The 12,562-nt window shown below is 43.8% G+C and overlaps 1 protein-coding gene across 1 annotated transcript in view; it reads left to right on the top strand.

Moving 5' to 3' along the window:
• LOC137522481 (histo-blood group ABO system transferase 2-like) overlaps positions 1–10,776 on the top strand; it is a 160,489-nt gene extending 149,713 nt beyond the window's left edge. The window contains exons 4-5 of the mRNA XM_068242546.1: positions 4,223–4,351; positions 9,356–10,776. Coding sequence (XP_068098647.1) covers positions 4,223–4,351; positions 9,356–10,040 — 814 coding nt within the window. The 3' untranslated portion in view covers positions 10,041–10,776. The remainder of the gene's footprint in view (positions 1–4,222; positions 4,352–9,355) is intronic.
• The last annotated feature ends 1,786 nt before the right edge of the window (positions 10,777–12,562 follow it).

The raw sequence follows: 12,562 nt of genomic DNA, 5'->3' as shown, positions 1-12,562 counted from the left end.
CCTGCTCCAACACCACCAGGCGTTGCGTTAGGGGCACGTTATGTGCCCTATAACGTCCCCTAAATGCAACGTCCTGGTGTGTAAGTAGCCTAAAGGTTATTATGCTGTTGTGTATCTTTTAGAGCAGAAAGGAGGTTCTGAGTTTAGGTACGCTTTAATCCCTGTCACCCCGTAACCAACTGTGCCAAGTTTTGAGAACCCTGCAATTAATAGTCTTAAGGTGGCCACTAACGGACGGATTTCTAGCGAAAATGATCAGAAATTCTGATCGGATTGGTTGTAAATAATCTCTGTTGATGGGCACAATGGATTATGAACGATTATAAAAACAGTGGGCCGATTGGATTTTTGTCGAACCAAAATTTGGATTTTCTTGTTGGTTGTGATAGAAAGCAAAGATTGGTTTGTTGATGGTGTAGTGAACGATTTCAGTTCCGATCAGAATTTTTGATCGATCGAACAATTTTTCGCTAGAAATTTGACAGTTAGTGGCCACCTTAAGAATGGCTGCAGTTTACAATTTCCCATGTAAAATGAATGGCTCTACCCATGACCACACCCACATTCTGGTCCATGACCACGCCCATTTTTCAGGGTGGCGCACAACACGACTTGCTGCCCCTGGGCTTTCTGGGGGTTGAGTCCCCCACAACATTCAACAGGTAGTAAGAGATTTGTATACCAAGTATACACATATGCGCACCTACATACAGACGCACACACACACACAAATGGCTGTTATCAGTTCACCTCCTCCTATGCTGTAAGCAGAATTGCACACAGAAGCACCAGCCCTGCATTCTCTCATCTTGCCCCACCCGGCTACATTTTCATGCCACCTGGCTAGACAAAAATTCTGGGGAGAACTCTATTTTTGGACTACACCTCCATGTAGTTCACAATTCCTTGCATTCATACCCGTATCATATTTTTACACAGAAATATGAAGCAATGGTCATTCATTAAATATTGACACAACACTCCAATTTATGCCACCAGCTGGTTAAATTTAGCTTAGGAGCCACAGTGTACTTTAAACAGTTCTACTGTCCAAAACCTTACACTCTCACCACGGCAAAACACACTCCTCTTTGTACTCCTCACCTGGTTCCCGTCACACCTGCTTGACACCGTCTGAACCATATAAATTCATTGTGGTTTCATCAGACCACAGTCCATGTCCTTATTCTGCTTATCTCCGCAAACTGTTTGTGTGTCTTTCTGTGCATCATCTTTAGAAGAGGCTTCCTTCTGGGATAACAGCCATGCAGACCTATTTGATGCAATGTTGGCAGCACTGATACATGTTTGCAAAACAAACTTGCGGACATGACACTGAGCAGGTGCACTCGACCATCTTTGTCAGCAATGGCAAGGCTTGTTCTGAGAGGAACCGGTCCTGTTAAACTGCTGTATGGTCTTGACCACCATGACCATCTATTGCAAAGGCGCGAGACAATGGTCCACTGGCTCGGCTGCTAAACTGCGGTGTTCAGAATAATTCAGGTCTGCACACTATTCAGGCTTCAAAATTCAAAGAAAAAATGATAGCCAAAAGGTTAGAATAGGCCATCCACTGATACTGTTAACATCATTAAGATGGGAGGGCATACTGGTAGTTATAAGTTATCTGTATAAAAATAATTGCAAGACTTATGTACTGTTGTTGCTAAGAACATCAGAAAGAAAAGCGGAAGGGTCAAGAGGGAAGCTCTTTATACCCTCCTCTCTACCTCCCTTCCCCTTAAATCAGACCTGAAGCGTCCTCGTGCGCTCTCCCATTGCCAGGAGAGTCTTGCACAGGTGCAATAAAGATTTTCTCGTACTGCGCCTGCACAGGATGCTTCTGGTGACGGGAGCGCTAACAAGGATGTGCACAGGCACAGTGGACGTCGACTTCTAAGTCGGGCGAAAGGGGAACCAGAAGATTGTCCCAGGATGGCATAGGCATAGGATGGCTGCAGGTTTGTTTTTGTTTTTTAGGTATCTTCCGGTCCGCTTTAAAGCTAATGTACCCCCACCTAAAATAAAAAAAGTCAGATACTCGCCTAAGGAGAGGGATGGCTCTGAGTCCTAATGAGCCTATCGTCTCCTCTCCCATTGCCCAGTGGATCCTCCGTTCAAATCCGCCGCCGCGGGGACTTCGGAAGTCTTCGGGAGCACTCGGGCTCCTGAAGACCGGGCGGCTCCATACTGCGCACGCGCGAGTGTGTCATAGAGGGCACTCGCGCATGCGCAGTATGCAGTGGCCCGTCTTCGGGAGCCCGAGTGCTCCCGAAGATTTCCGAAACCTCTCTTCGGCGGCGGAAGTGACCGAAACTGTTGAATACTGCTACGGGGGATCCTGAGTGGGACCGGGCACCGGGAGAGTAGAGGGAAGTTTCATTAGGACAGAGCCTTCCCTCTCTTTAGGTGAGTATCTGACTTTTTTATTTTTTTAGGGCGATTCCCATTAGCTTTAAAGAGAACCCGAGGTGGGGTTCTGAGAACGTAATTCGCATACAGAGACTGGGTCTGCCTATAGAGCCCAGCCTCTGTTGCTAGTCAGATTCCCCCTAAGCCCCCCTGCGCTCAGCGAGACCTTATTAATCACAGCCGCGCTGTCGACACGCATCGTGTCGCAGCGGGCTGTGTTTACCTCTTTAATGCCAGTCTCGTCGCTCCCCTGCCTCCTGCATCGCTCCGGTCCCCGCCCACGTCCCTTCCCTCGAGCTGATTGGAGGGAAGGGACGTGGGCGGGGACCGGAGCGATGCAGGAGGCGGGGGAGAGCGGAGACTGACATTAGAGAGGTAAACATAGCCCGCACAGCGCGGCTGTGATTAATGGGGTCTCGCTGAGCGCAGGGGGGGCTTAGAGGGAATCTGACTAGCAGCAGAGGCTGAGCTCTATAGGCAGACCCAGCCTCTGTATGGGGATTTTGTTGTTAGAACCCCGCCTCGGGTTCTCTTTTAAGAGGAACTGTGACCAAGGATTGAATTTCTCAAATAGATCAGAGACATCTGTATGGCTGATATTGTGGTAAAACCTCTCCCACAGTGTGACGTCAGGACCTAGGTCTTCCTGATATGACACTGTGGGAGCCTTGTTGCATTGTTGGAAAGAACGGTTGCTTCCATCATCTGCCAAGCAACCAGTATCTCATTCTGTGCATATGCATAGCTATAAATAAAAATTAAAAAAAAAACCTTTTAACATATTGCATTGTTGGGGGGTGTGGTTATAGATAATGGTAGTTGGTGCTGTTTTTTTTTTTTTTTCATGTCTGCCAGTAGTAAAAATGATTGTGTGCAGGCTGAATGTGGATCAAACAATATGCACAAATGACATAGCAAATATCAATGATTTTATTTCATTTCTCTTCTATTTTTTTACTTCTTACTTTGCAGTGTATTGATTTATTTTTCCAATTTTCGCTAAGTTACTCTCTAAATGTATTCCAATTGGTTGTTTAATGTGATGGATTATTTCACTGTCCAACAGAAATACTCAGGAGCTCTGCTCACTTACATCTGCTTCTATCCCTAGCAGTACTGAAATGTAGGTAGGTTTTTTCATTGTTGGGAAGCTGTTAATATGTATTTCAATATTGTGATCAGTTCATGTTGTCAAGTTGTATTTCAAGGACACTTTAAAGAGAATCTGTATTGTTAAAATCGCACAAAAGTAAACATACCAGTGCGTTAAGGGACATCTCCTATTACCCTCTGTCACAATTTCGCCGCTCCCCGCCGCATTAAAAGTGGTTAAAAACAGTTTTAAAAAGTTTGTTTATAAACAAACAAAATGGCCACCAAAACAGGAAGTAGGTTGATGTACAGTATGTCCACACATAGAAAATACATCCATACACAAGCAGGCTGTATACAGCATTCCTTTTGAATCTCAAGAGATCATTTGTGTGTTTCTTTCCCCCCTGAGGGGGGAGTGCATAGCAGAACCACAACACTGAAGAACTTGGCAGCCTTCCAGACACAGGCTGACAAGTCTGACAAGGGAAAGATACATTGATTTATTACAGAGACTGTGATAGTACAAAGTGCTGCAGTAAGCCAGAACACATTAGAATAGCTTTTGGAACTTGTAGGATGATAAAAAACAGGATGCAATTTTTGTTACGGAGTCTCTTTAAGCATCTCTTTTTACAGCACAAAAATGTACATTTCTCTTTTATGACGGCTTACATAGTAGGTACTTATTCTAACTGTGCTTTTCTGTCATTAGGAAAGCTGGCCTGAATGTCCTCACCCCCTGGCTTGCTCCAATCATCTGGGATGGAATATACAACATAGACGTTTTAAATAGCCAACATAAGGACACCAGGATTGGACTTTTTGTATTTGCTGTGAAAAAGTAAGTATAAGTATACATGGATAGAATCTGAGGACTGCTGATTTACAGCATACCTAAAATGTAGATAATGTTTTCTATGTACAACAGCTCTTCTTTATAACGTACACCTGAAGTGAGAAGCATATGGTGGCTGTTGGATTTATTTAATCGGTTCAGCACCGCAGTCCGAAAATCTCATGCATCCGAGCAACGTTCACCTCCCATTCATTCGCCTATAACCTTATTGCTACTTATCACAATGATTTGATCTATATCTTGTTTTTTCCGCCACTAATTAGGCTTTCTTTGGGTAGTACATTTTGCTAAGAATTATTTTTTTCTAAATCTATTTTAACAGGAAGATTAAGAAATGAAAAAAATTCATTATTTCTCAGTTTTTGGCCATTATAGTTTGAAATTAATATACGCTACCGTAATTAAAACTCATGTATTTTATTTGCCCATCTGTCCCGGTTATTACACCGTTTAAACCGATGTCCCTATCACAATTTATGGTGCTGATTTTCATTTAGAAATAAAGGTGCATTTTTTCAATTTGCGTCCATCACTATTTATAAGCTTATCATTTTAAATAATATAATAACATATTCTCTTGACATGCATATTTAAAAAGATCAGACCCTTGGGTAACTATTTATGTTGTTTTTGTTTTTTTAATTGTATTTTTTATTTTATTTTTTAATAAAAAAACGTGTATGTGGGTAATTTTTGGTGTGGGAGGGAAACTGCTAATTTTAAATGTAAAATAATATTTTTTTTTTATTAAAAATGTATGTGGGTGCAGTTTACTATTTGGCCACAAGATGGCCACAGTGAAAAAAGTCCTGGATGCGAACGATCTCGCATCCAGGAACTAAAATGCTGGGGAGAAGTTTCCTGGGGGCAGAAATACCGCACTCTCTGGAGAGAAAGCGTCAGTATTTCTGTGGGGAAGTTAAAGCGGTGAATGGGAATTATATTCCCATTCACTGATCGGGGGGCTAGCAGTGGGAGCGCGCGCGGGGGCGTGCCCGATCGCGCGCACCAGCCGGCGGCAGCAGCAGTGCCTATCTGGACGAGAAAGCTCGTCCAGATAGGCCGAACTGGTTAAATTATACCTATTGCCTGGCAGTCCTGCTGATTTCTTTGGTTGCAGTTGTGTCTGAATCACACACGTTTAATAAGCATGCAGCCAGGGCTTGATTTGTGGCAAGATCACAAAGGGCCTGGTCTAGGGCGCATCAGAGCAAGGGGCGAACTGGCATTCGGGCAGTTAGTAGTCCAATATGCCTGCAGCTGCATGTAATCATCGTGGCTGCTGGCTACAGACTCAAGCCTTGTGCAGAGCTGCAAGGGACCAGGGGCGTGGCTAACGGGGCTGCGATAACATGCATGCCTTCAACTTACAGGATGTCCAGTGTAAGAACTGTCAGATTGCGCTGTGCAGCTGAGGAGGGAATCCAAGGTGCTACTCCACCCCAATACTGCTGTGACTTTGCTTCCTCTCTGCTACATGGTGCAGCCATCGTTAAGGATTGGGATGCTTCGTGCCCGCTGCAGGCATAACTCATCTCTCCAGGCTCCGCTCCAGTGCTGAAGCTTTACTGCAACTTCTTCTGCGTAGTCGCTTTGCTTGTGATCTCTCTGCAGCCAGCACTTCTCTCTCTCATCATGTGACCGGTGCTTCAGAGAGAGGTGCTAGCTGCAGAGAGATCACAAGCAAAGTGGCTAAGGAGAGGAAGATGCAGTAAAGCTTCGGTGCTGAAACAGAGCCCTAGCCGGAATAGGTGAGTCATTGACTGCAGCGGTCTTGGCTCAGAGCATCCTTATCTTTCACTATGGCAGCACCACGTGTCAGGCAGGCAGCAGAGTTGCAGCAGTATTGTGGTGGAGTGGCACAAACAGGCCAGCAGACTAACTAAACTAAGGGGGGGGGGGGGGGGGCAATGAGCTATCTATACTATCTAGCTATACTAGCTATCTATACTAATGGGTGATCAGGGTGGAGTAATCGAGCTACTTATACTAATGGGGGTGGAGTCATTGAGCTACCTATTCTAATGTGGGTTGAGTCATAATGCTACTTATACTAATTGGGGGGTGGGGGGTTGTCATCTAACTACCTATACTAAGGGGGGGAGGAGTTATTGAGCTGCCTATAGTAATGGGGGAGGAGTCGTCAACTACCTATACAAAAAGGGGGGAGAGGGTCATCTATTTGCAATGCTGATGGTCAGGGGGAGGCTGGTGATAGTTGGCCTTGGGTTATAAAAAGTATAAATCCGGCCTTGCCATGGCTGGATTTAGCACTAGGCACTGTTGGCTCGAGGCTACAGGCGCCATGTGCACAAAGGTGGCCAGCAATGTTAAAGAGAATCTGTATTGTTAAAATCGCACAAAAGTAAACATACCAGTGCGTTAGGGGACATCTCCTATTGCCCTCTGTCACAATTTCGCCGCTCCCCGCCGCATTAAAAGTGGTTAAAAACAGTTTTAAAAAGTTTGTTTATAAACAAACAAAATGGCCACCAAAACAGGAAGTAGGTTGATGTACAGTATGTCCACACATAGAAAATACATCCATACACAAGCAGGCTGTATACAGCCTTCCTTTTGAATCTCAAGAGATCATTTGTGTGTTTCTTTCCCCCTGTTCTCATGCACTGAAGTTTCAGGCTGCTTGTTTCTTCCTGCAAACAGCTTTGCCCTTGTCTGTAATTCTTCAGTATGTGAAAGCCCAGCCAGCTCAGAGGACGATTTATCCAGCTTGTAAAAGATAAGAGAGAAGAGAGAAGCTGCTCTAATCCTAAATAACACACAGGCAGTGTGCATAGAAGGGCCTGGAAGGGGGAGTTCATAGCAGAACCACAACACTAAAGAACTTGGCAGCCTTCCAGACACAGGCTGACAAGTCTGACAGGGGAAAGATACATTGATTTATTACAGAGACAGTGATAGTATAAAGTGCTGCAGTAAGCCAGAACACATTAGAATAGCTTTTTGAACTTGTAGGATGATAAAAAACAGGATGCAATTTTTGTTACGGAGTCTCTTTAATACCTCCTGAGTCCTGACTGTCCCGCCCCCACACTTGCCCATGATCACAACCCTGCCACTGATATTGTTGCGGCAGCCGCACGTCACGCTGCAAAGCGTCTGTCGGCTCCCTGCTGCCTTCATATATACGTATATACTGTGCATGTATGGCGCTTCCTGCACACAACTGTGTGGGGCACCATGCCTTTCTGCAGCCGCCGCGCGCAGAGTCCCTGTTGATATCCCTCCTGGCTTCTCTTATCGGAGCCGAAGAAGGGAAGAGGTAGACTCTAGCTGACATCCTCCTGCGTCAGCAGGTAGAACAGCATGAGGGATCCGAGAGGACTGAGTATGTGAGACACACTTCATGCACTGTGTGGGGCCAGGCCGACTAACTGAGAGTTTATGGGAGTTGTCTGTGTGTGTTTGTTTTGAGAAGCTGGAGAAGGCCTCAAGGAAACAGTCGATGATAATTACCGTATTTTTCGGAATGCAAGACGCTCTGGAGTATAAGACACACCTAGGTTTAGAGGGCAAGACCAGGAAAAAAAAATATGCTAAACCTGGTGCATCCATGTTCCATGAGAATCTTTTAGATGTTCTCCCCCAGTCTTTGTCCTCCTGTGTCCCCTTCTGTCCCTCTGTGTCCTGCTTTGCCTCCCCCCGTGTGTCCCATTCTGTCCCCAGTGTGTCCACCTGTGTGTCCCACTGTGTCCTTGTTTGCCCCCTTATGCCCTCCTGTGTCCCCTCCTGTGTCCTAGCCATCTGGCATGTCTCCTCCATTCTCTTGTGTAAAATGAATTAGCAGCAGATAGGCTCACCTCATGAGCAATTCCAGCGGCGATCCGCAGACCTCTCCTCTTTCGTGTGGCTACCCTTAATGAAGGTTTCTACTCATGTGATCAGCAGAAGCCTTCACTAGGGGAAGCCGTGCAGGAGAGGTGCGGTCTGGCTCGGCGCTGCAATTGCTGGATGAGGTGAGCCGCACAGCCACTAATTCATTTTACACAGGGGGCGGAGGAGACATGTGGGGGACAGAGGACCATACGGGGACAAGGCAGGGAGTCCCCTACGTCACGGCGAGTCGGCAGCGGTTCATATCGGCAGACGATCATAAGTTGGGGATTCCTGTGTATGGAATATAAGACACATGGACTTCCTCCCCATTTTGGGGGGGGGGGGGGGGGGGGAGTGTGTCTTATATTCCGTAAAATATGGTAATATGATGAATTTTTCAGAGGTGTGTATATTTAGGTATAGTATGCCAATGTTATGAATGTCTTTATGAATGTTGATTTGAGTTCCAAGTGAAGTACCCTAACCCTTGTGTTTAAAGTGCACAGAGGTTTCCTGGATACTTCTGCAGCCCACTGATCGAGCATAGATGCCTTCTTCCCCATTCGACTCGACGACTTCCAGCCGAGGACAAGCACATCTGTACTGGGCATGTGTGACTAAGGTCCGCACATGCCCAGTAGAATAAAGCTACTTGTGCAGGTTTTTTTTCTCCTTTAGGACAGGTACACTTTATTGGAAAGACACGCAAGACTATGTTCACAGCTGGATGTTGAGGTGCAATGTAACAGGGGCATTTTAACGTGCAGTAACGCACTGCAATTGTAAGTCTGTGTGATTTTCAGAGTACATCCGTGTGATACAATCCAACAGATTCCTGTATCTCAACGCAGAGCATTACCACATAATGCACGTTAATAGTAGCACATACTTTTCATTCACTGTATGCACTGCACACATAACGTGCAATGTGACTTTTCCCTCCATTGCATTCCTGCAGGAACGCAGCTGCCCTATGCATAAAGGTTCACCTATTGGTTGCTTTGTGTTGATCCCATGCTACATTTTGCTTGTGGCTTTGAGTTTCACTGGATTATGAAATTATTATGTAACACATTAGAAATGGTTAAAAAAATGCATTCCACAAAAAGTTATATTCTTAGTGAAAAATAATAAGCATATCTTTCATTACAGGTATATTCGATTTCTTGGACCATTCCTGGAATCTGCAGAACGTTACTTCATAATTGGCCATAACGTTACATATTATATTTTTACTGATCGAGTTAGTGATGTAGAAAAGCCCAAGTTGGGTGATGGCCGAATCTTACAGCTACTCGATGTAACTGCAGACAAGCGTTGGCAAGATGTGTCCATGCGACGAATGGAAACCTTGACCATCATGACCAAGGAGAAAATGCCAAAAGAGATAGACTACTTGATATGTGCCGATGTGGACATGGTTTTCAATGACCATGTTGGAGTGGAAATTCTTGGGGACCTGATAGCTACCCTTCACCCATCATACTTTGTTTCTGAACCTTCAGCATTTACTTATGAGCGGCGACCAATTTCTGCAGCTTATATACCTTATGGCCAAGGAGACTTCTATTATATGGCAGCATTATATGGTGGCAAGGTGGATGAAATTTACAAGCTAAGCATGGCTTGCCACAAAGGCATTATGGAGGACAAGGCAAAGAGCATTGAAGCTGTTTGGCAAGAGGAATCTCACCTTAATAGATATTTAGTGTACAACAAACCTACCAGGGTGCTTTCTCCTGAATACCTCTGGGACACCAATTTGCCTCATGGTCAATTTATAAAAAGGCGGAGATTCTTAGCAGTAGATAAAAACCATAATGAAGTCAGGAACTAAAATGATCTATGTGTTGGTCCTAGTGCATTCATTTATTGTTCCTATAAATAAGGAATTAATAGTGGATGTCAATGCAATTGTTTTGTGTGTGTGTGTCTTTGGCTGGTTTCACACCAGCAACCAGCGTTTTGGCTATGGTGCGATCAGCAGATCACTTCGCATTGCTAAAAACAGGCTTCAAAGATACTGGCGGTAATGCGCGGTAACGTAACTTTTGTCAGGAAGCCAATCTATAAGTGAGGTAAGTGAGGAGCTCTAGCACTTACTTTCCGTGGACAAACTACAAATTGCATGAAGTGTGGAAGTGTATTGAAAAAATATGCTTCCGCGCATCTGTACCACAATGCAAAACAGTTTAAAATATCTGCGGCGCCATTGACTTTTATGACTTCCGGTAAAGGCACATCACAGCGGCTGTTGACCCAAAATGCGCTGATGCTTTTGCATCAAATGCACTTGCACTGCATCAGGTATGAAATGTCCCATAAACTTTCATTGCTTTAGCATTACCCTGCGGGAAAAATGGGTAACGCGCTGCAATGAAATCTCTGTAGTGGGAAAGGGGCCTTAAGAATTTAAAAAATTTTCTAACTTTAATTTTATAAATGGCTATAGTTTGGCCAGTTATGTTATGGTTATGTTATAGTTTGGCCAGCATTTACAGTATAAATAAGCCTCTAAGTAAAAAGGGGGAAAACAGCTCTTGTATGGACAAAATAAAGTCCATTACACCTTCTATTGTTATTGTATACATGGTCCAAGTGTGTGACATCCATTGCAACTTCTGGACAACTAAATAATAAAATGCCTCCTCACTACTGCACATTGCTAGCTGGAAAACCTCATCTATGTTTGTATAGAGGTATCACTCTACTACATATAAAGTGTGGAAGACTTTTGGATTAGCTGCCAAACATTTTATTAGATAGCACAAGTAGCCCAGCTGAATTTGACTTGCATGCACTTAATGTACCATGGCCAACGACCATATTCATATAAATATAAATATATATAATATATAATGCATATATATAATGCATATAAATCTCATCCTGGGAATGACCAAGCTCAAAAGATCTGCCAATTTGGACTTCATAGCGAATTGTTACTGTGTCCCTCAGTCTGTCTCCACGTTCATTTGTCTATAGGAATAAATGTGCCTCTCATCCATGTGCATCATGGTTGGATCATGCTTTAGCACGTTAAACAACCATCTAAACTGTGTTCCTGGGATACAACTAAAGCTGGCCACTAACGGTCCAATTTCTAGCGAAAAATCGTTCAAGCGATCAGAAATTCTGGTCGGACGAAAAATCGTTCACTACACCATCAACTAACCAATCATTGCTTTCTATCTATCACGACCACCAAGAAAATCCAAATTTTCATTCGACGAAAATTCATTCGGGCGACATTTTTTTCACTCGTTCATAATCGATTGTGTCCACCAATGGAGATTATTTACAACCAATCCGATCAGAATTTCTGATCGCTCGAACGATTTTTCGCTAGAAATTGGACCGTTAGTGGCCAGTTTAAGATTAAAGAGACACTGAAGCGAAAAAAAAAAAATATGATATAGTGAATTAGTTGTGTACTATGAATAATTATAAGAAGATTAGCAGCAAAGAAAATATTCTCATATTTTTGATTTCAGGTATATAGTGTTTTTTCTAACATCTTGGTGGTGGGCTGTTTCACTTCACTGCTGGGAATTGTGAGCTCTGATTATATTATATTGCTGTTGTTTGTAAATTTGTGTTTTGCTGCTTTGATATCTGGTGGGCTTGTGCATTGCAGTTCATCAGATATCTAGCCGCAAGTGTTAGTTTTAAAAGTTTTTAAAAGTACATTTTTTTTCCTCTAGTGTGCTTGCGACAGGCAGGTAATTAGCTAGGGGGAGGGATTAGCTGTAACACAGGTGATATATTAAACAGGAAGTGTAGGCCAAAGCCTTCATCTTGGTGGTGGGCTGTTTCACTTCACTGCTGGGAATTGTGAGCTCTGATTATATTATATTGCTGTTGTTTGTAAATTTGTGTTTTGCTGCTTTGATATCTGGTGGGCTTGTGCATTGCAGTTCATCAGATATCTAGCCGCAAGTGTTAGTTTTAAAAGTTTTTAAAAGTACATTTTTTTTCCTCTAGTGTGCTTGCGACAGGCAGGTAATTAGCTAGGGGGAGGGATTAGCTGTAACAGGAGGTATTTGGTCAGCTTCAGGACTCAGTACTGAGCTTGCTCAGTCTGTGGATTGCTCACTAAGTGGCTTCGACACAAGTGGCATAGGCGTTAAAAACAGGCGTTACAACACAGGCACAAAGAGAGAGGTGAGAGGAAGCAGGTAAAAAAAAAATAAAAAAAAATAATAATAAATAAAAAAAAATTAAACAATATTGCGGTTCTTTGCATTGGTTAGGATGTGCTAACACGTTGTGGTGTAGTCTTTAAGTTTTGAGGACTCCGCCTCAGCTTCATTCACTCCCCCTCCTCCACCCCAACTTTACTCACTCCCCCTCCTCCAC

This window comes from Hyperolius riggenbachi, chromosome 6, assembly GCF_040937935.1.
Source record: "Hyperolius riggenbachi isolate aHypRig1 chromosome 6, aHypRig1.pri, whole genome shotgun sequence".
Lineage (NCBI taxonomy): Eukaryota > Metazoa > Chordata > Amphibia > Anura > Hyperoliidae > Hyperolius > Hyperolius riggenbachi.
The sequence above is the reverse complement of the archived record's forward strand: the minus strand, read 5'-3'. Positions and strand labels throughout refer to the sequence as shown.